Here is a 22,464-nt window from a genome sequence, read left to right as displayed (position 1 = left end):
GCAAGATGCTACTGTTACCTTACATCATTATGGGGAGCACGTGTGACCGAGTGGATAAGGCGCCCGACTCATAATCCATAGGTTGCGAGTTCGAGCCCCGCTCGTGCCAACGTGTTGTGTCCTTGGGCAAGGCACTTTATCTTCATTGCCTACTGGGGGAAGGGGTGGGGTTGCTGCTGCCTGCAAAATTGCATTGTGTCTGTTTAAGTGTGTGTAATGTACAATTCTAGCAATTTGACCTTCGGGTCACCATTAGAGTTTGAAATAAAAAAAAACCTTCCATTGGCAAGATGCTACTATTACCTTACATCATTGGCAAGATGCTACTATTACCTTACATTATTGGCAAGATGCTACTATTACCTTACATTATTGGCAAGATGCTATTATTACCTTACATTATTGGCAAGATGCTACTATTACCTTACATTATTGGCAAGATGCTACTATTACCTTACATTATTGGCAAGATGCTACTATTACCTTACATTATTGGCAAGATGCTACTATTACCTTACATTATTGGCAAGATGCTACTATTACCTTACATTATTGGCAAGATGCTACTATTGCCTTACATTATTGGCATGATGCTACTATTACCTTACATTATTGGCAAGATGCTAATATTACCTTACATTATTGGCAAGATGCTACTATTACCTTACATTATTGGCAAGATGCTACTATTACCTTACATTATTGGCAAGATGCTACTATTACCTTACATTATTGGCATGATGCTACTATTACCTTACATTATTGGCAAGATGCTACTATTACCTTACATTATTGGCATGATGCTACTATTGCCTTACATTATTGGCAAGATGCTACTATTACCTTACATTATTGGCAAGATGCTACTATTACCTTACATTATTGGCAAGATGCTACTATTACCTTACATTATTGGCAAGATGCTACTATTACCTTACATTATTGGCATGATGCTACTATTACCTTACATTATTGGCAAGATTCTACTATTACCTTACATTATTGGCATGATGCTACTATTACCTTACATTATTGGCAAGATGCTACTATTACCTTACATTATTGGCATGATGCTACTATTGCCTTACATTATTGGCAAGATGCTACTATTACCTTACATTATTGGCAAGATGCTACTATTGCCTTACATTATTGGCATGATGCTACTATTACCTTACATTATTGGCAAGATGCTAATATTACCTTACATTATTGGCAAGATGCTACTATTACCTTACATTATTGGCATGATGCTACTATTACCTTACATTATTGGCAAGATGCTACTATTACCTTACATTATTGGCATGATGCTACTATTGCCTTACATTATTGGCAAGATGCTACTATTACCTTACATTATTGGCAAGATGCTACTATTACCTTACATTATTGGCAAGATGCTACTATTACCTTACATTATTGGCAAGATGCTACTATTACCTTACATTATTGGCAAGATGCTACTATTACCTTACGTTATTGGCATGATGCTACTATTACCTTATATTATTGGCATGATGCTACTATTGCCTTACATTATTGGCAAGATGCTACTATTACCTTACATTATTGGCAAGATGCTACTATTACCTTACATTATTGGCAAGATGCTACTATTACCTTACATTATTGGCAAGATGCTACTATTACCTTACGTTATTGGCATGATGCTACTATTACCTTATATTATTGGCATGATGCTACTATTGCCTTACATTATTGGCAAGATGCTACTATTACCTTACATTATTGGCAAGATGCTACTATTACCTTACATTATTGGCAAGATGCTACTATTACCTTACATTATTGGCAAGACGCTACTATTACCTTACATTATTGGCAAGATGCTACTATTACCTTACATTATTGGCAAGATGCTACTATTACCTTACATTATTGGCAAGATGCTACTATTACCTTACATTATTGGCAAGATTCTACAATTACCTTACATTATTGGCAAGATGCTACTATTACCTTACATTATTGGCAAGATGCTACTATTACCTTACATTATTGGCATGATGCTACTATTGCCTTACATTATTGGCAAGATTCTACTATTACCTTACATTATTGGCAAGATGCTACTATTACCTTACATTATTGGCAAGATGCTACTATTACCTTACATTATTGTCAAGATGCTACTATTACCTTACATTATTGGCAAGATGCTACTATTACCTTACATTATTGGCAAGATGCTACTATTGCCTTACATTATTGGCAAGATGCTACTATTACCTTACATTATTGGCAAGATGCTACTATTACCTTACATTATTGGCAAGATGCTACTATTACCTTACATTATTGTCAAGATGTTACAATCCAGACCTTACCTTACATTATTGGCAAGATGCTACTATTACCTTACATTATTGGCAAGATGCTGCTATTGCCTTACATTATTGGCAAGACGCTACTATTACCTTACATTATTGGCAAGATGCTACTATTACCTTACATTATTGTCAAGATGTTACAATCATCCAGACCTTACCTTACATTATTGGCAAGATGCTACTATTACCTTACATTATTGTCAAGATGCTACTATTACCTTACATTATTGTCAAGATGCTACTATTACCTTACATTATTGGCAAGACGCTACTATTACCTTACATTATTGGCAAGATGCTACTATTACCTTACATTATTGGCAAGATGCTACTATTACCTTACATTATTGTCAAGATGCTACTATTACCTTATTTATTGGCAAGATGCTACTATTACCTTACATTATTGGCAAGATGCTACTATTACCTTACATTATTGGCAAGATGCTGCTATTACCTTACATTATTGGCAAGATGCTACTATTACCTTACATTATTGGCAAGATGCTACTATTGCCTTACATTATTGGCATGATGCTACTATTACCTTACATTATTGGCAAGATTCTACTATTACCTTACATTATTGGCAAGATGCTACTATTACCTTACATTATTGGCAAGATGCTACTATTACCTTACATTATTGGCAAGATGCTACTATTACCTTACATTATTGGCAAGATGCTACTATTACCTTACATTATTGGCAAGATGCTACTATTACCTTACATTATTGGCAAGATTCTACTATTACCTTACATTATTGGCAAGATGCTACTATTACCTTACATTATTGGCAAGATGCTACTATTACCTTACATTATTGGCAAGATGCTACTATTACCTTACATTATTGGCAAGATGCTACTATTACCTTACATTATTGGCAAGATGCTACTATTACCTTACATTATTGGCAAGATGCTACTATTACCTTACATTATTGGCAAGATGCTACTATTGCCTTACATTATTGGCAAGATGCTACTATTACCTTACATTATTGGCAAGATGCTACTATTACCTTACATTATTGGCAAGATGCTACTATTGCCTTACATTATTGGCAAGATGCTACTATTACCTTACATTATTGGCAAGATGCTACTATTACCTTACATTATTGGCAAGATGCTACTATTGCCTTACATTATTGGCAAGATGCTACTATTACCTTACATTATTGGCAAGATGCTACTATTACCTTACATTATTGTCAAGATGCTACTATTACCTTACATTATTGGCAAGATTCTACAATTACCTTACATTATTGGCAAGATGCTACTATTACCTTACATTATTGGCAAGATGCTACTATTACCTTACATTATTGGCAAGATGCTACTATTGCCTTACATTATTGGCATGATGCTACTATTACCTTACATTATTGGCAAGATTCTACTATTGCCTTACATTATTGGCAAAATGTTACTATTACCGTATATTATTGGAAATATGCTATTATTACCTTATTTATTGGCAAGATGTTACTATTGTCGTCTTTCGTCATTCCCTTCCTCTCTGTTTTAGGTGGAGTCTCCCCAATTTGAGTTTTACGCTGTAGATGGTTACCATGTAATAAATGGCGGTGGTATTGGGTTCGTTCTTAATATCTATACCAGACCAGGGACATCACACCTTATCGTAGATATGTCTTTACCGTACGAATCTAGTGCCTCTATTATGCATTTATGGAGGGCTAGTATGATATATAATGGCAGGAATATCCCGTGTGTTGGAAACCTGATGCCAGTTTATTTCCGAGAGGTAAGCCGTCTTTTCGTGTTGGTCATATTTGTGTTTATAATAGATGTGAAATCTTGTGTTCGAGTGTAACCATCACCTAAGATTCAAGAAAGTCTCTCAAGAAAAGTATTAATTTTCTTGTTCGCTTAGTGTACATGAAGGTAAAAGAACACAATCCCTGCCACGTTCTCAGTGATGTTTCAAATAGATATCTTAAGCTTACAAGTAAATGTTTAGTAAGCCACGCGGTTGTCGACTGCAGACGACAAATTACAAATTTTCTTTAAAAATTCAAAAACTTCAGAATTGTACATTTTCATAACCATATTTGAAATCAGCACGAAATATCAAGTGCATTAAAATGAGTACAAACAAGCCTAGTATTGGTACAGTGGCTCTTAAGATAGCTCTCGATATATTTTGAGAAAAACTTAAACTTTTTATGTTAAAACCTATGGCTAGCACGCAGATTACAGCAGCTGAAGGCCAATATCGTGGTGTACGAGTATATTGCAAATCAACAAAGAGCTACAAAGGTATTGTTTCTCATTGATTTGTTGCAGGTGTGTAGCAAGTGCTTCGGGGCGGGGGCCCATGGACAAGGAGCAGCTTTCAGGCCCCATTTAACGTCTCCTATCAGCCCTTTCCCTTTATTTCATTTTCGGTTTTGCTCCAGCCCCTGAACCCTCGGGACCCATGGACTTCATTCACCCTGTCCACCCGCTTGCTATATGCCTTTGAAATACAAATATTTGTAACAAATTATGTGTTGATTTGCAGGATAATACATACGTTGACTACATCCAATATGATTTCGGTCGCATAACCAACTTGGATTGGAAAAACCCCAACCATGTTGACCCGGATCTGCTTCAGGTTCACTTCAGCGCACAATTACTAGGGGATCATGCTTCAGTTAGTAATGGCTCTGAATTCTTTGTACAAGCTGGTGTGCGGTACGGATTGGTAGATAAGGACGTCTTCTTCGCAGCTGAAATACCAGTGTATACATTGGATCAGCAGTATAATACGTACACGGCACCTGAGAAGGTTTGTTCATCTATACACTTGAAACAATATCATATCAATTTAACCTCACTTAACTTATAGTAGTACACAATCATTTTGCAATCAAAATATAATTTTAATTTGACAACCTTAAAGTTCAATTAAGGCACGGAGTTACTTAAATAATACATAAAGAAAACAGTTTTGAGCCGAATTCAGTATCCACAAGGTCCACATGGTATTTTAAACTTACATATTCTATCAAAATATTCGTTGGTCTTGCGTTTTGGGTATCGAAACCCTTTTCCTGACATAAACTCGACTATACATACATTAGTCTTTATTTAATGAAAAATATTTTACGAAAAAATAATTACCGTGCCACATGAAGCATTAGTAAAACAATAAAAACATCTTATTTAAGTGTTTAAACAAAAGTGTATGTGCCTTCCTACGTTTCCTACATTTTGCAAATAATGTATCTACAATGTATAACAATGAAAAATTATAGTTATGATAAATCAATAGATTGTATAAATTTATTTCGTCTTTGAATTTCAGCAAGCACGATTCTGGATAACCAACCGAGCAGCTGATAACATGTTGTACAACGACACCACAGTTTCCTTCGACCTTACAATGTATATCCCACCAGGAACAACTTACACGCCACTCAACGTCAACATAAGCGCCGAGAGAAATGAGGATGGTCGACCACTCTTCAAATTCTGTAGTCTGACACTGGAGAAGCTTGGAGATAACTTCCACTTGACACCTGTGGGAAGCATTGACATGAACACTTACAGCACAGAAGATGGTATCGTGTCGGATTATAGCATTGACTTTGGGCTCGTTAGCAACACGTATGTTTGATGAAAGATATTAATGATATTAAAAAAAAAATCCAAACTTAAAAGTGATACTACCACCACACACAAGAATAATTTACTATTGATCATTAGATGATCATTTGTGTTGAAAGTTTGATTTTTTTAAATAGTTTTTTGTCTAGCAATTTGAAATATGAAAACAATTTGAAAAGGTACACAATTACTTTGATTTATTTTCCACCAGTATGCCACCGGAACGAGCGGGACACGAATCAAACAGCTACTTCTCATTTGAAGTACGGGCGTCCTGGCTTAACCATGATCCATGGCTAGAAAATGGTACCATCGTATCAGCCGCAGTAAATATAACTTATGGTCCTGAAGGATTCTGGAATGACACCATGGATTATGAAATCAGCTATGACATGCCTAATTTGGAAGCGGTAAGTCCAGTTACTATACTCAGTATAATGAGATTTGTATCCCAGTCGCAAGAGAATCATAGATCGGCTGTTTCTGAATACCCATTCTCTTAATGTGAAATAGTGAACCAAAAGAGTGACCATCAGTCCAAAAGAGTGCATTTTCACTCCAAAAGAGTGCATTTTACGCCAAAAGAGTAATATTTCACTCCTCAAGGACCGTATAATGGAATAAATGAAATGGACCACTCTAAAAAGAGTTATCAGACCCAAGAGAGTGGACATTTCACTATTTCACTTTTGGGAGTAAAATTAACACCATCTTTAAGGTATGACATAAGAGTCAACTGTTTTTGGAATGTTCCTTTATATGGCTTCTTGAAGGGTGAAAATTTGACTCTATTTGAGTGATTTTGACTCTTTTTGGAATGCAAGGATACTTACTCATTTGGTCCACTCTTTAACATTAAGAGACTTACTTTTAGTATATAGATCGGCTGTTAGATAAACATACGTCAAGGTAGGTCAACATAAACATATAATGATTTCATAACACGTATCACGCATAACAATGTATTGTTTTTACGAGTCTATTAAGTTGATTTTTTTAGTGTCAATTTAATATCAAAGAGTGAACAAATGATTGGAAAAGTGATCTTTAAAAAGAAGTAACAGGAATCTCTATTCGATATTAGAAAATGTTAATGTAGTAGAGATTGATCATTTTGTAAATTGTTGAGTGTAAAGTTGACCATTTTTTTTATCTTCTAAAAAGTGTAAAATTTCACTCTTTTCAGAGTGGTCCCGAATGCTTAATTTCTTTCTGCTACTATAATGAGTCACTGCAGCCATAATGGGCCGCAATAATTAGGGTTCGGGTTCGGGTTATCGTATTGCGGCTCATTATGGTTGCAGAAATACGCGCGTCTCATCAATGCACAAGAATTGATTTTCATTCCTTACATTTGGAGGTTATAACGGACTATCGGCTTCGTGGATTTTTTTATCAACAGGATGACAATGAGCCCACATTTAGCCTGGCCCTGGACGAAGGTCGAAACAACTTCTTGAAAGCACACCAACTTGGTGTTTACTACCTCGATACCGACGTTCCACCTGATTCCGTTGCTGCCTATTTCGTGGACGTTAACACTCCAAACGAGACGTTATCAGTTTGTGCGGTACGATTAGTCAGCGCCGGTAGTAATATGCCGTGTTTTGAGACCTCCAGAGTTGTGAATTATTGGTCCTATGATGAAGATTATCATCGAGATCGTGGCTATTTGGAAATTGGAGCTGTAAGAAATATTGGTAAGTGCTTACTTACATAATTATATTGCGGATTAAAAAAATAATCCATAATGACATTAAATGAAGTTTAAAAAGCACCCGCGGAATCTGCGGATAATTTCTTTACTATATTTGAAGCAAAGAATTTGTAGTAATTTGAACCACGTACAACTGTTTAATGCAGCGGTTCCCAAAGTTTTTTTTTACAAGCGACCCAATTTTTTCCTAACTTGCTTATCGCGACCCACAAACTATTATTGGGGTATATACTAAGAACCATCAGATGTCCAGAGGTGGAGGACGGGTAAGTGCAACGTTTGAGTGAGTCGTCCAGCTCATTAAACTTACTAGTACAAACGAGAGATAAGATTCAATCTAGTCAACCAGATTTTTCAACATACCTTGGAGCTACCAACGTTGCGGCCAGTACCACTGACCTTCAGCTGAGTAGTGATGTTAAACACCTTAACTCCCGTCATTTGGCGAGGTAGAGTTGTCACAAGGTGATGTAATCGGGAGTCAAGGTGTTTAACATCACAACCCAGCTGAAGGTCAATGGTACTGGCCGCAACGTTGGTTGCTCCAAGGTATGTTGGAAAATCTGGTTGACTAGATTGAATCTTATCTCTCGTTTACGATTCCCAGATTATTGAGAGTATTCACAACTTACTACTAACGAATCGCACACAAAAATTCCTATGTTGGCTTATAAAATACGATCAATTGTGAATTTAAAATTACACTGCAGCTTTAGAAAACGCAATTAATAGTAAGGAATTTTAGATGTCCGTTGATGTTAATGTTTGTATGCTAGTGTCATGATTTTCTTTCATAAGGGTTTTGCTCGCAACTTTTTTTTAAAATGACCCGCGACCTTCAAAGGGTCGCGACTCACAGTTTGGGAACCACTTATGCAACCTAATAGTGTTTAAAATGATATACAGTGATTCACAATGTACTAATTTCTTACCAAATTTTTAAACTTTCCGCACAAAAAATTCCTTCGTTCGCAGGTTACGAAAGCGAAACTCGAAATAAAGCAGACGACCTCATGGTGACACAAGTCGTTGTAAAACTTGAAGAAGCAGCATTACCGCCTGACAATCTGACCGCTCCTGAACAGCAGCTATTCTATGTGACGTCTCGCGTTGGTGAAGATGAAATGTTTACCGAGGCACAAGCTATTGATGTCGATGTAACACCGGTGTCGACAAACTTGGTATGATTCATAGACTCTATACAGTGTTTGTAGTTTGTACAAAAAAGCAACTAACAAAACTTTTCATATCATATGTTGAAAGACATCTTGCTATTAATATTAGATAAATTAATCAACAAAAAAGTTAATGTAAGGATATCAAGTAAATAAGGGAAGGAAAGATACAGGCCGTTCTGAAGTAACTGAACTACTGAACTAATCAGAGACAGGGAGATAAAATACGGTTGGCTATAACATGAAAGATAAGAACTTGGGAATGATGTAGAAAACTCACTCGACAAAATAACAAGTGAAGCAAACAAAAACAAAATAAAAAACAAACAACAAAAAACAACAACAGCAGAGAAAATACTAAATTGATGCAGGAATAAGGAATTGCTTTCTGAGCCATAATGTCAAGCCGCTATTTGAATGTCTTTAATACGAAGTATTTAACGTATAAGAACCACAATAACAGAAAGGTGTCGAATTGTGTTAATGTGGTTTTTCACCATTATTTTGGTTTGCAGACCACGAAGCCAGAAATGACGCTCACGAAGCACACTGCTGTATCCAGAGTGACAAAGGGTGGAGGCGTTGTCTTTGATCTGGATATGTACATACCTTATGACACAGCTGCATACTATGGTGTTACCTTTCAGTCAGACCATACAGATCCATACAGGTGAGCATTACGGGCCTAGATAAAGCGCAAGGATTTACAGGTTGTCACTGGTCCCTACGGCCACACATCATTCCATAAACCATTTAACAACAACTCGGGGACTTTGCTGCTTTATAGAAGCGCAAACCCTAGACATTCCACAAATACCTTCGCAACCAGGATCAGCTCCACGAGTTTCGTACAGGTTACGAGACAATTAGCAGTAAGTTCCTTGTCCAGTGGAATTTCATTTTTCCACAAGAGCCATAGACTGATCACATGTACTCGTTTGTCTGGGACGAGAGCGCAGTAACCCACCGTCAGGGTTCGAATCTATCGCACCATGAGTTATATAATGTACAACTCATCTTTCATGCAGTCAAGTTTAGCTCAATTTGGTTGATAACATACAGTCACTTTATGTAATGTTTTTCCCGTCCTCATCGCCTAGTGTTTTTTTAATGCAACAACTATAATTTCACCAAATATTACGATAATTTTAAAAATCACAATTCTGAAATGTGTGGTGCAAACTATTCAAATTAATCCTTGTTCATACTAATTTCACAGTCTTCATTCATTGATTTTGGAATTGCTGGAGCATTCGAACAAGAGTAGTTTCACATAAATAATGTAATTATTGACATTAACTCTCCTCAACTAATTGTTGAAATCGATTAATAGCATATTTAATTATTAACTATATTCATATCGATCAATTGAACGTTTCCAGGACAACGATTTGTTCAGCACGTATTATTTCGTCAGGATGGAATATTCCCTGCGTTAATGGCTCCTTTCTTATACCTGAGTTCAGTTCTACCACTGGAGACGGTCATATTGATTTAGGTTTCCTCGACGCACAGAATATCGCCAATATGGAAATAGAGGCTAATAGCAACACACCTCTAATGGATAAAATGAACAAGGTAAATTCTCACGAAATACATCAATGTTCATCAATGAATTATTGGTCAAATTTAAGGTGGTTACTACACCCCCTGATAAATTTTGGGACTAATTTTGCATTTTTCTCAAAAAAAATAACTACACACCGGTAACAAAAGTTATGTATTTTATAGAGGCAAGGAATCCAATTAATTCACTGATTCAAGACACGTGGTTCATTATATACGTTAAGAAATGAGGTACATTCTAGCGGTACCTCTTTTCTTATCATAAATAACTGAAATTCCAGTGTAGTAACTGGATCTCTTGCCCCTATAATATAAATAGCTTTTGTTACCAGTGTGTTATTATTTTTTGAGAAAAATGCAAAAATAGTCACACATTTATCAAGGGGTATAGTACCACTTTGATATTCTCCAAAACACTTACGTTGAGTTACCGGTTCTCTTATTTTTCAGGGGGCGCAACGCAGAGTGGTATGCTGCCTCGCCTGTTTAATACCCTCACCGTTTAACAGACAATACAAATGAAATGAACACATAGTTTTTTGGAGTTACAGGTTAAATTTTGTACCAAATTATTGCCTTCGTATTTAAATAATATTTAAAAATCACAAACCCATTGAATTATGTTATTACATTACTCAACTTGTCTTCTGTATGATGATTGTATCATATGATATATTAAGGTGGTACTACACCCCTTGATAAATTTGTGACTATTTTGGCATTTTTCTCGAAAAATAATAACACACTGGTAACAAAAGTATGTATATTATATGGCAAGGAATCCAGTTGCTACACTGGAATTTCAGTAACTAAGACAAGCGGTACGTTATTTATGATAAGAAAAGAGGTACCGCTAGAATGTACCTCATTTCTTAACATATATAATGAACCACTTGTCTTGAATCACTGAAATTTCAGTGAAGTAATTGGATTCTTTACCCTATAATACACATAACCTTTGTTACCAGTGTGCAGTTATTTTTTGAGAAAAATGCAAATTAGTTACAAAATTTATCAGGGGGTCTAGTACCACCTGACAAAAAGCAATAACTTAAGAAAACAAAATGAAGTGTCAACTCTCTCTTTACACGCAGCCAGAAAATGTATTTCTTATAATACATCTCTAGAATTGATTATTATGTCATAATACAATGTATGTTACTACTTTCAGGTTCGGGTCCAACTGATTGCCCGTTTAGAAGCCAACGACACCCATATAGAAGAAGGCGACCAAATATGGGTCGAAGCCGTCGTCAACCTGAACGGGTACAACGAGTATATGCTGGCAGCGTCTTTTAATGCTACAGAAAGCGTAACATATGATGAGGTTCGTTGTATTTTAATAAATACAATTCCTTATAATGTTTTAGCCAAAAATATTGAAGTAATTTTTACTTAAAAGTAACAATTCAGTATAGTATTTTTGCATCTACATAATCCACTATTGTTCGTGCCTTTCACTTGGCATCAAAACGATTTTTAGAATTTCGTTTTAAAGGCTTATTAAGTGATGCCAGTGAAAGTACAAAAATTAAAATTATGTAGCTAATATCTGTACTTAAGTAGAGAAATTGCAGATTCATGTAAATGTCTTATTTTGTCTTTAATGCACGACTTTCGGTGCAACCACTACCAGGTTATGTTAGTACATCTGAGACACAAACAAAGGTCAGACTTTGGATGCTTATGATCCTCGTTTTCATCACACCCTTGTCTTTTCAGACCAAATTCGAGCCTGAATTCCAGATAGATGTTGATAATCGTAACGTATCAATGACAATAGGATCCAAGGAGACATATTACATCAAAATCACCACACCACCAATGACCACGCCCATGGTTCTTAACATCACTATGCCAACAGATGGAGATGAAGCAATACTGACTATAAAGGAGATGGACTATTATTACATTGGTGAAAATTACGCTTGTTATGATAGACTAAAATTGGAGCCTGAGTATGACTCGAGATTTAACACAAGTCAGAATACGTCAGCTATCGTTGATTTGGGCGTTCTTATGAATCATGGTGAGTGAAAATAACAATGTACTAAGAAAAAGGAGACAAGCGATATATTAGTTTATTTAGCATGTTTAGAATGCTTCAAACAATAGAAAACAATGTTTTTTGTTCACATTGTACTTTTCTAATAAACATTTACATGTGGAGTGCCCCAGGTATCTATTCTTGGACCACTTTTTATTTCTATTGTATCTTTGCTTTCTGAGCCATTATGTCAAGCCAAATTTGTTTTTCTCGCAGTGATTTGATTTAGTTGGAAACTAATTAAAGTCAACAATTAGTTCAAAGTTAACAAGTTATCGGTCAATGATCCTCTTTATGTGCTACAAAGTATAGTCGCTCCTCCTCATTAATAGCGGTTGAAGTATAAACTAATAGCCGGTGAAGTATAATGTTACATTGGACATAATATATTTTAATTGTCTGATTGATTAGGTACATCTCATATTTACCAATATTATCCTGGTAAACAAGAGGACAACGAAATGATTATCTCATTGGAAGTTCAGTTGGCAGATAATTACTATCTGGTGGATGGCGATACTGTCGAATTTGACGTGGAATTCCAATACAGTTTGAATCGTAGTCATGTGATTACCGAACAGATCATTGTCAACAAAACTGGAGATGAAGTACCCGAATTAGATTTCAACTTAACTTTGATTGATTATGACCCATGGGAACTGCATCAAGAGTAAGTAGTTAATAATGTTTGCATCTTATAAAGAAATGGTTTTTTTTACTTCTTTTATATTAGGGATCATGTCACTAATGCACGGTTGTTTGATGCGTTTATTTATTAATTTTTCTAACAAAACAATACCGGTATATAATTTTCGGATCTAGACCTAGATAATACCAACTAACAGCTATTATACTAATATACACTTCTTTTATTTTTAACATAGATTTTCCTTTCTTTGTCAATTTTTTCTTCCTTTTTGTGGTAATTTTTGTTCTATAAATGGTATATTTGTGTGAAAATTGAGGGCGCTATTTACATACATTTTAAGTTTAATTTAACCCAATAATTTGAGTTATTCCTTTCATTTTATCATAAATTTTGTTTTGAAAATTTCCTTGCTATTTGTTACTCACTTTGCTGATGTTTTAATGCCATTATACAAGTGTCTACCCCTATACCAAGATGCAAACAATATTTAAGATAAATAGCGCCATCAGTGTTCAACAGTTCTACATGCCCTCAAACAACCGTGAATGCACACACATCTGCATGAAATCCTCCTACATGGAATAGCTTGGAATACTCCATGACCTGCGTGGACAGCTTGAAATATCTACATGGAATTAGCTAAATGTCTTCTACACATTGCGTGGAAGATCTGGCCTAAGCGTGCAATTGTTCCCAATAGTAGTTGCTAAACCATCCCTAAATAAAGTAATTTCCAGTGCTGCCACTCTGTGTGCAAAAGCAGATTTGCTTGTGATATGGTCTCAGTTTGTCGAAAAATTACAAAAAGCACTGCTACATCATGTATGGTGTTGAAAGATGTTGATGCACACGACAGATCACATGTGTCACATGTTCTAGACGTGGACCATATAGAGTGACTGAAATTTCTGACCGTGGAATATAGCTTAAGTTATTTATCTTAAGAATAAATAATTCAATGAGCGCGTGAAACAGCATCGTCTAATCACGTAAGGCCGAGGAAGCATCACTTTCACATCTGGTTCAACTACCTCAATTACCATGCTTTTCTGCGCATTTCAATAAAATAGTGTTCCAAAGTATCAAATGACCATTGAATAATAAAAGGTCTTTTGGATATCACATTTTGTTTAAATAAACCCCGAGGTGATTTAAGAATCACTGAGAGAATTTTGTTAACCGTAAGCTCATATGATTTGTTCCAGGGATAATTTGAAGGCAATGATTACCGTATACCATACGAATGCATCTGAAGCACATGCTCATGGTGTGTTTGTCTATTTCATGATACCATATTACATCGAAATAGATGAGAATATTGAGATGGAAGGACCACTATTCTGTGTAAAGACTAGTCCAGGAGGAGTCCAGTTCCATGTATGTGTAATTGTGTATTGTTATACTATTCGTTGAAATTAGTAGAATATATCATTTGTTTGAAATCAAATTTGCATGTTACGATTTTCGAAGAATAAAACAAGCCAAGGTTCATAAGAATGTTTTTGTTAAAGGAATTACAACTTTCGTTAACGACTAACGTTTGTTTTTCTTATGGAAATTCACGATTTTAAAAACAAACAAAATAATACATATTTAAATATCAAATGTAACCACATTTTAATAATGGTTCAATCCTACTTTAATATTCCCAGTTCGAGGAGATGTTTTTCACCGATACCTTCACCATGTGGTTTAATTTTACCTTGGATCCTGAAAGAGTCATGCCAATGGAATGGGTGTTTGTTAACACTACAGTGCCATTAGAAGTAGTGTACTTCTCGCTGAAAGAGATCAATCCTAATGGTAGTGTGGTATTGGACACAGGCTTTAAAACCAAGACAGAACTACTGGATCTTACTTTTACTATTGAAGGTAACGTCATAATGACAACCACTTTCGAATTCAATTTTAGCGTACTAATAGACACTTTCGCAAATGAATCTGAAGAGTTGTCCGGATCTAAGGTTTCTTTAACAACATTTACAGAGGAAACGCGCACAATAAACGCAACCGTAGAAGCCTTGTTTTGTTTTACTTACTTGAGTTACGTCAATAGAAGAACCAAATGACGCTCATTATATTCAAACCGTTTTTCAGTACCTCATTAAAATGTATATTTTCAGGGTGTAACAAACGATTTCCTGATTGTCGTAACCTAAGATATCCAAAGTTTTGACGACGGAAACGGTTGTCCTGTTCAGATCTCCGAATGTTTAATTTTTGATGCTAAGAAGATCGTACCTGACAATTAACTTTCAATTCCAACGACATAAGAAATTTAGTGCACATTTTGTAATTGTTAGTATAAAGCACAAATACGTAAAGTAACCTTTTGGGCAATAATAATACTGGTGATCTTATCTGAATATGTATTTTCTGTGATCAATTTAGTTTAAAGACTATATTATTGTGACATTTCCCCTTCTTTTTTGTGCAGATTGTTTCGACAGTCTTGGTTTAGAGAGTGGCCAAATAGTTGATTGCCAGATGAAGTCGAGTTCGATGTATAATGTCAGCTACGACCCACATTATGGACGTCTAAATGATGCCTCAGGATGGTCACCAGCCTACAGGCATTATCCACCATATAAAGGGAATGAGTATTTTGAGGTATGACCTATCCAAAGGTTTTCAATCTTTTAAAGAATTTTCATTCCCTGATCAAAATGTCTGATCTACAAGATGCTTTATTATTAGGATGAAATGGGATTTTTTTTGATAAGAGATGTCGATATTAATGATAACTGTTTATTTATCAAATGCTCTTTGCCTCATATCATATAATGTTTACATTTTTAAAATTCTCTTGATTAGTATTTTTAGATTAATATTAAGATAAATAGCTTTCATTATTGTGGTACATAACTAGCTTAACGTGATATCGCCAGGAAAAGTGTAAATTTTAAATTGCCTTACACTAAAACCATTCGTTCCGTGGTATCTCGCGGCACTCTTTTATTCCTGTAACTCTCTCATCAATTTCAAATTGTTATGTTTTTTTTTCATTCTGTTTCATTCATTTGTTTTTAGGTCACCTTTGGTGGTTCATTTAGATTTGCTGGTATTAAGATGCAGATCGGTCCTCAAGGCAACGACTCATTTGTGTCATCTTATCGTCTTAGCTACAGTGATAGTGGATTGATTTGGGAGGACTATATGGAAAACGACGAGATAAAGGTATACCAAGCTATACACAAAAATAACAAGAACATGTTGTACAATAGCCCCGCAGGCAAGAAAGCAAGGTTGACCGGCTGTCTCTAACGAAATTAGCATTTTAACTTAGCACCCTTTACCAACAGGGGAAGGTGTGAGTGTTGTCATCCTAAACTATCACTGCACTAATGTGCTCAAAATTAGCACTATAAGCACTGTTATACAGTGCTTAATATTAGCACTTCAGTATAGAAACTGGGTTGAATATCCTTTGAAGTCAGGCTGAACCTTTTAAACCAAATAACATCTCAATTTTATTTTTCACGTGACAGAGATCCAGGTAAGATTAAGGTCAATATACATGTCATATGGTACTACACATATTAAGTTTCGGCATTTCTTTTAAAAACAAATTGTTCCTACGATTCTGTTGATTAAATAAAATCACCAACGATACAATATTTCATTTACCACAGATATTTCACAATGACTTCTACGCCATAAATGACACCGACTACAATGTGACCACTGAAGTTCCATGGGTATTAAACAGACTGGAGTCTCCTTTCAATGCGATCTCTGTGCGGATTATTCCACTAACATACAATAACACGAATATGGATGCTAACTCTACTGCTACTGATGCTATACCTGTTGTCCGTTTCGAGTTGATGGGATGTCAACGGGATCCAGATATTCAGGCACCTGAAGGTATTATATAACACAACTTACTAAATTATTTGAAAAAAAAACATGCTGAACATTTACCGCATCTATGGAATGTCAAGGTCGCAAGATCGGCAGAGTTGAGGCCGGCGACTTCTATAGTGACTCAGTGAGGATGTGTAACTAATGGAGTTCCAATATATAATAGCCCCGAAGAGCAAGAAAGGGTCATTGTTTAGAGACTCGGCTCGGATACGAGGATAAGGCGGCTCAGATACGAGGATAAAAGTATTTATCGCCTGATATAACACGGTTGATACGAGGCGGAACGTCGAGTTGATACGAGACGGTTGATACGAGACGGAACGCCGAGTTGTTCCACGTAAAAATAATGGTAAAAGAATGTTCTATAGAATGCTTCGTATTCATTTGTAATCCTTACATTAAATAAATTTGTAATTTTCTAGCTGTTTGATATTTCATTTTCATTAACTCGTTTTCACTTACTCCCTCTTCTTATTCTTGTTGCAGAATTCTGCGAAGATCCGCCTAATTTGCCAGGTACGTTTGTGTGTTTATTTCTTCAAATGTTTTATCTGTGAAGATAAGTCTTGAGGAACGTTGGTCAGGCAAATTAGAACTTTCAATAGTAATGAAGACTTCAGCACCTAGAATGGCATGTGGGTGTCGACTGCAGACGACAAGTTTCATTTTTTTTCTCTGTTCTAATGTAAAATGTATGAATCTGCTTCAAGTTTTTAGCGCGCAAAGAAGAATATGAAACCCAAACTACTGAACGATGTGCATGTGCCTTTTTGATGAGCAGTCGAGCAACATCATTCAATTTATACAAGAACAGCACTTAATGATGTCGCTTATATTACGTTCTATTACAGATTACGGATATTATGAGCGTGGATTCCTAGTTGAACCGACATCAGGATTCGTTTATGTCTGCATTTTGGAATATGTCGAGTAAGTATTAAGTATATGTCCACATCGGTTATATAAAGAAAATGATTCCAGACAACAATTATGGAACGTTGCGTCCAATACCATTGTATTTTCACATGTGACTGTCCCTTAGAATATCAAACTGTATACGCGCCTGTATAAGGGAGCATACTGGTTAAGGTCTTTGTATTTGGTGCGAAAGGTCCCGGGTTCAAATCCGCGCAAGACCAACAAAATCACATCCGCTCTCCTTGTGGTTCATCTAGAAAAGGCGGGGCAGATGACCCACGATAAACAGTCGGTTCCGATCAGGGTACCACGCCCGATCTTGCACCATCTTGCATGTCCTGTAAAATACCCCGACCAGCTATCTATACGGCGACTCCCTTCACCAGGTCAATTGTGTCTGCTGGAAGTTTCGTCAGGGTTATCTCCCTGAGTTTTCAGCTGTTAATGCCTATAGATATGCTTGACATAAAAATAGCATATTATATATATTGTAACTCCAAATATGCCTTTTTGCTTTTGCAGTGGACCAACTAGATGCTCACTCTCAAGAGACAATGGAACTTCCTGGGAAGGTAAGATGATTGAACCATATAATAGTCAGGGAAAAGCAGGTTATGGAATATTCATAGTAACCATCTATAACAATCTTTCTAATAGTTTTGCCATAATATGCTTGCACAAGTACACTATAAGGTTGTTTGTGACAATAACCCTGTTTGTCATGTTCAAAAATTGTAACGAGCAAATTTAAGGTTTAATAAATCAGAAATGAGGCAGTACACCTGTGGTGCATTCCACATACAACGTGGCAGAAAGCAATTATTATGTTGAAAACATAAACTTATAATTTAATCACTTGTTCTTGTCTCTTTCAACTTAGCTATGGATACCAACGTAGCCAATGTGTTAGCAGTTCATCACGACGACATTGATCTGGAAATATTTGGCCTTTCTCAAAATAAGAAAGCACTCATGCGCAGCGATGATCTAGGAGTCACGTGGTACACTGTGTTTCCAGAACGTTATTTTGAGTTCCTTGAGACTGAACCAGAGAATATTCGTGAAGCTGTGCGTGTTCCATTTGAGAATCTGCCATCCGATCCACCAAGGACATTTATTCTTAACAATGACATGATAATGGAAGGGAATCGTAGTTTTGTGGAATGGGGAGGTTAGTCTAATCATTTTATATAAAAAAAAGATTGATTGTAAAAATAAATCCAGGTGCTTTTTATTGGAGTGCTTTAATGCTATAATACATTCCAAATGATCTTGAAGGTTTAAAAAAGGTTACAGAACATTGGGCATCGACCATTGCCCGAAATAGTGAACAAATTAACATAAGTAAATAATATTATTGATCTCTTCTTGCATAATCAAACTACTGTATAGTCTAGACTCCAAAATACAGGTAACTCAATATTGTAATAATATTAAGCTTGTAACTGTTTAGAACAATAAATTGACTTCGAATGCTTTTCAACTTGTGTCTTTACCATACTCTTGCAGCTGGCGCAGAAGGCTTGTATCGTCGAGATATGACCCTGGAAGAATATGAGGAAGTTGTGTACCCACCAGAATCTACGACACCAGCCGATTCAACAGCAACTACTGGTACGAGTGCTACCACTATCGTGACTACTCAAGCACCGCAATCAACTGAAGAATCAACTGAAGAAACCACTACGGGTATGGACGAAATTTTAGTCACGATGGTGACGACTGAAGAGCCTTATTATGGACCTCGAAATGTAACGAGGGTGGTAGAATACCCAAGCGAATGGGAGCTGCTTGGAGTCTGGGCCGGTCCTGAAGAGAACTGAGCAATATTTGTGTAGTTCAAAAGCGGGTAGATGGTTCTATGACACGTGGATGCGTGGACTTTGTTAGATTGTATATTGCAATATTGCAATGGTTATTTGTCATGTTTGTTGTGGATGGTTAATCTGCTAAAACATCACGACGATGATATTCGTATCAAGGACCAAATAGAATGTTGTTGTGGACAATGGTGGATGACCACATTAAGTGTATTTTGATCAAAAACAACTATATATATTTTGTGGAGTAGCTCGAGTAAACATGAGACAGGATCAGTCATTAATCCAAGATCCAAATATACTATGAAACTTGTTTATTTTGATTTGCTCTGCATTGCTGTATTATAATTACATAGAATTGATATATTGTGCAATTATCATCTGTAAATAAAGACGGTATTTTAACGATTTTAGGTTTTAAACCTAGATATTTTAATGTGTAACTTCACAATATGTTATTGCGCTCTCGAACCTATTGTAATGCGCCATAGAAGAATAAATTATTAAATTATTATTATTGCCAATGTTAGGAATATTGTTAATGTCTATATTTGTAGGGAAATATCATTATTGTTTAAGATAACTATTGTAAGTAAATTCTTCTATTAGTGCTCAAGGGAATACAATGCGACATCGCATTACAAATCTTTTTTAAGAATACAATAATTACACTTTTTGCTCGTTAGCTGTTTATATTTCAAGCAAACAAATTAATATAACATACGGTATGTTAAATGTACATAACACGAAGAGAAAACATACAAAAATTATGTTAAATGAAGTAACATACCATGTTATAACAATGTTTAATTAGAAAATAGTAATATTTTTAAATACTGTAAAAATCTAATCAGAAAAGGTTAATATCATAAATGTAAAAGTGGTAAAGGCTTTACATTACATCTATATCTATGTTTTGAATTTCGTTTCAAGAATTAGACCTATTCAAAAGAAACACAGAAAATAATGCGGAATTCTATTTCTAATTTTAAAAAACAACAACTAAGCATATTTTCAACTTTTTAAAACTTTCAATTTTCTCAAAATTAAATGACAAAACCCATTGTAGGTTGCTTTCAGTTTAATTCCTTTATCGGAGTATCTTAATTTTCTTTGTTCAATTCTTGACAATATTTATAGTCCACAAAGTTCAATTATGAGACTGTCAAATAAAACTATTAAACGGATAATTTTGTGCTAAGATTTATGGAATTCGAAGTAAGCTTTATCATCTTATAATTTATATGTTAAAAGTAAGGTCTTTTAAAATTAAATTTTAAATTAAAATTTGTTTCACATCAACATTATCTTCTTTTATATGTTATATAAAATCACAAAACTTATAGAAATGAAAATGATCGACGTAAATATTTATGGTTACTTGTTATTATTAACTAAACTGTAAACCTATTACACCACACTGAATACAGTATTTAGACTTTAATGCTATAGGCTTCAACATAAAAAGTTCAGTCTTTGAAATAGGAGCACATTATTTCAAAATATCAAGAGCTATCTCAAAAATCAATATCATATACTGGGCTTGTTTGTACTCATTTCGTGCATTTTTCATGCTGATTCCAACTATGGTAATGAAATGTACAGTTCTGAAATTTGGAACTTTTGTGGAGAGGGTTCAAAACTCTTCTAAAGCACCACGTTTATAATTCTTAAACATGTCAAATTAATTCCAAGACTTCATGTGTAAAATTCCTAAAGATAATTTATCAAATTTCAAAATGTTTAGAAAGGTAGTGTTTACAAAAGTGCTTTAAGTATAAACACTATTTTTGTGTAATTTTCTTTGTCCACTGACAAACAAACCAGACAGACAAACCAGGTGTGTTACAAAAATATTATACTGTGATTAAGTGATCACTGTAAGTCACAAAAAACAACCCCAAAACGTTGTGTTGCCCTTGGTGACTAACCTTATTATTGCCAATAGAATGCATGTATTGTACTAAGATGACGCGTACGGTACTGACCTAGAATTCATAGAAAAAGGTGTGCGTTTTTTGTTATCATCGTTGATTACCTTCACAATTTTAAAATCTGCGAAATAATAATAATAATAATAATAATAATGCTAATAATAATACGTTCGTGATGGTTGTCATTCATCCAGGTATAATAAATATTACATTGGACATGTTGGAATCATAAAACTAATCAACTGGACTTACTTTTATTTTGAAAGGCTACGAAATCGCACCTTATCCTAGGTGCATCTTCAGGCTGTCTGATGATCTGGCGGCAAATGGTCATTGACTTGTGACAAGTTGGTGTTGCCAGATGTCGTTGATCTTCAATGAGTCAAACTTCTTAGGAATGTTCTTGATGACAGAACTGTAGGCCCCGCCAAGTTGTGGTGCAGACTACCTCCCCTGTTTAGGGAAGGTTGTTCTTTCTCTATGCAGATTGCTTCTTTGACGCCCCTTTCATACTAGCCCGAGGTACTCACACCTCCGTCACTACGATTTCCACTGGCCTTAGGAACCAATAGGGCCATGGTGTGTCGGGCTACTTTCATACCACCTGTCACAGAAGCAATCTACGTAAAGAAAGAACACCCTTCACTAAACAGGGGAGATGGTCTGCGCCATAATATCTTGGCGGGGCCTTCATTTCTGTCATCAATTCCAATGTAATAATAATAATAATAATAATAATAATAATAAATAATCATAATCATAATCATAATAATAATAATAATAATAATAAT

At 35.4% G+C, this 22,464-nt stretch overlaps 1 protein-coding gene across 1 annotated transcript in view; it reads left to right on the top strand.

Moving 5' to 3' along the window:
* LOC140148500 (uncharacterized) overlaps positions 1-20,899 on the top strand; it is a 45,123-nt gene extending 24,224 nt beyond the window's left edge. The window contains exons 10-30 of the mRNA XM_072170481.1: positions 3,894-4,130; positions 4,890-5,159; positions 5,679-5,980; positions 6,192-6,390; positions 7,383-7,680; positions 8,673-8,878; positions 9,388-9,542; positions 10,255-10,450; positions 11,610-11,765; positions 12,161-12,467; positions 12,897-13,155; positions 14,340-14,511; positions 14,787-15,006; positions 15,572-15,744; positions 16,165-16,311; positions 16,767-17,001; positions 17,488-17,517; positions 17,853-17,931; positions 18,442-18,491; positions 18,800-19,090; positions 19,429-20,899. Of these exons, the coding sequence (XP_072026582.1) occupies positions 3,894-4,130; positions 4,890-5,159; positions 5,679-5,980; positions 6,192-6,390; positions 7,383-7,680; positions 8,673-8,878; positions 9,388-9,542; positions 10,255-10,450; positions 11,610-11,765; positions 12,161-12,467; positions 12,897-13,155; positions 14,340-14,511; positions 14,787-15,006; positions 15,572-15,744; positions 16,165-16,311; positions 16,767-17,001; positions 17,488-17,517; positions 17,853-17,931; positions 18,442-18,491; positions 18,800-19,090; positions 19,429-19,742 (4,296 nt within the window). The 3' untranslated portion in view covers positions 19,743-20,899. The remainder of the gene's footprint in view (positions 1-3,893; positions 4,131-4,889; positions 5,160-5,678; positions 5,981-6,191; positions 6,391-7,382; positions 7,681-8,672; positions 8,879-9,387; positions 9,543-10,254; positions 10,451-11,609; positions 11,766-12,160; positions 12,468-12,896; positions 13,156-14,339; positions 14,512-14,786; positions 15,007-15,571; positions 15,745-16,164; positions 16,312-16,766; positions 17,002-17,487; positions 17,518-17,852; positions 17,932-18,441; positions 18,492-18,799; positions 19,091-19,428) is intronic.
* The last annotated feature ends 1,565 nt before the right edge of the window (positions 20,900-22,464 follow it).

The sequence above is a fragment of the Amphiura filiformis genome, chromosome 3 (genome assembly GCF_039555335.1).
Source record: "Amphiura filiformis chromosome 3, Afil_fr2py, whole genome shotgun sequence".
NCBI lineage: Eukaryota > Metazoa > Echinodermata > Ophiuroidea > Amphilepidida > Amphiuridae > Amphiura > Amphiura filiformis.
This window is presented reverse-complemented; position numbering and strand designations above follow the sequence as displayed.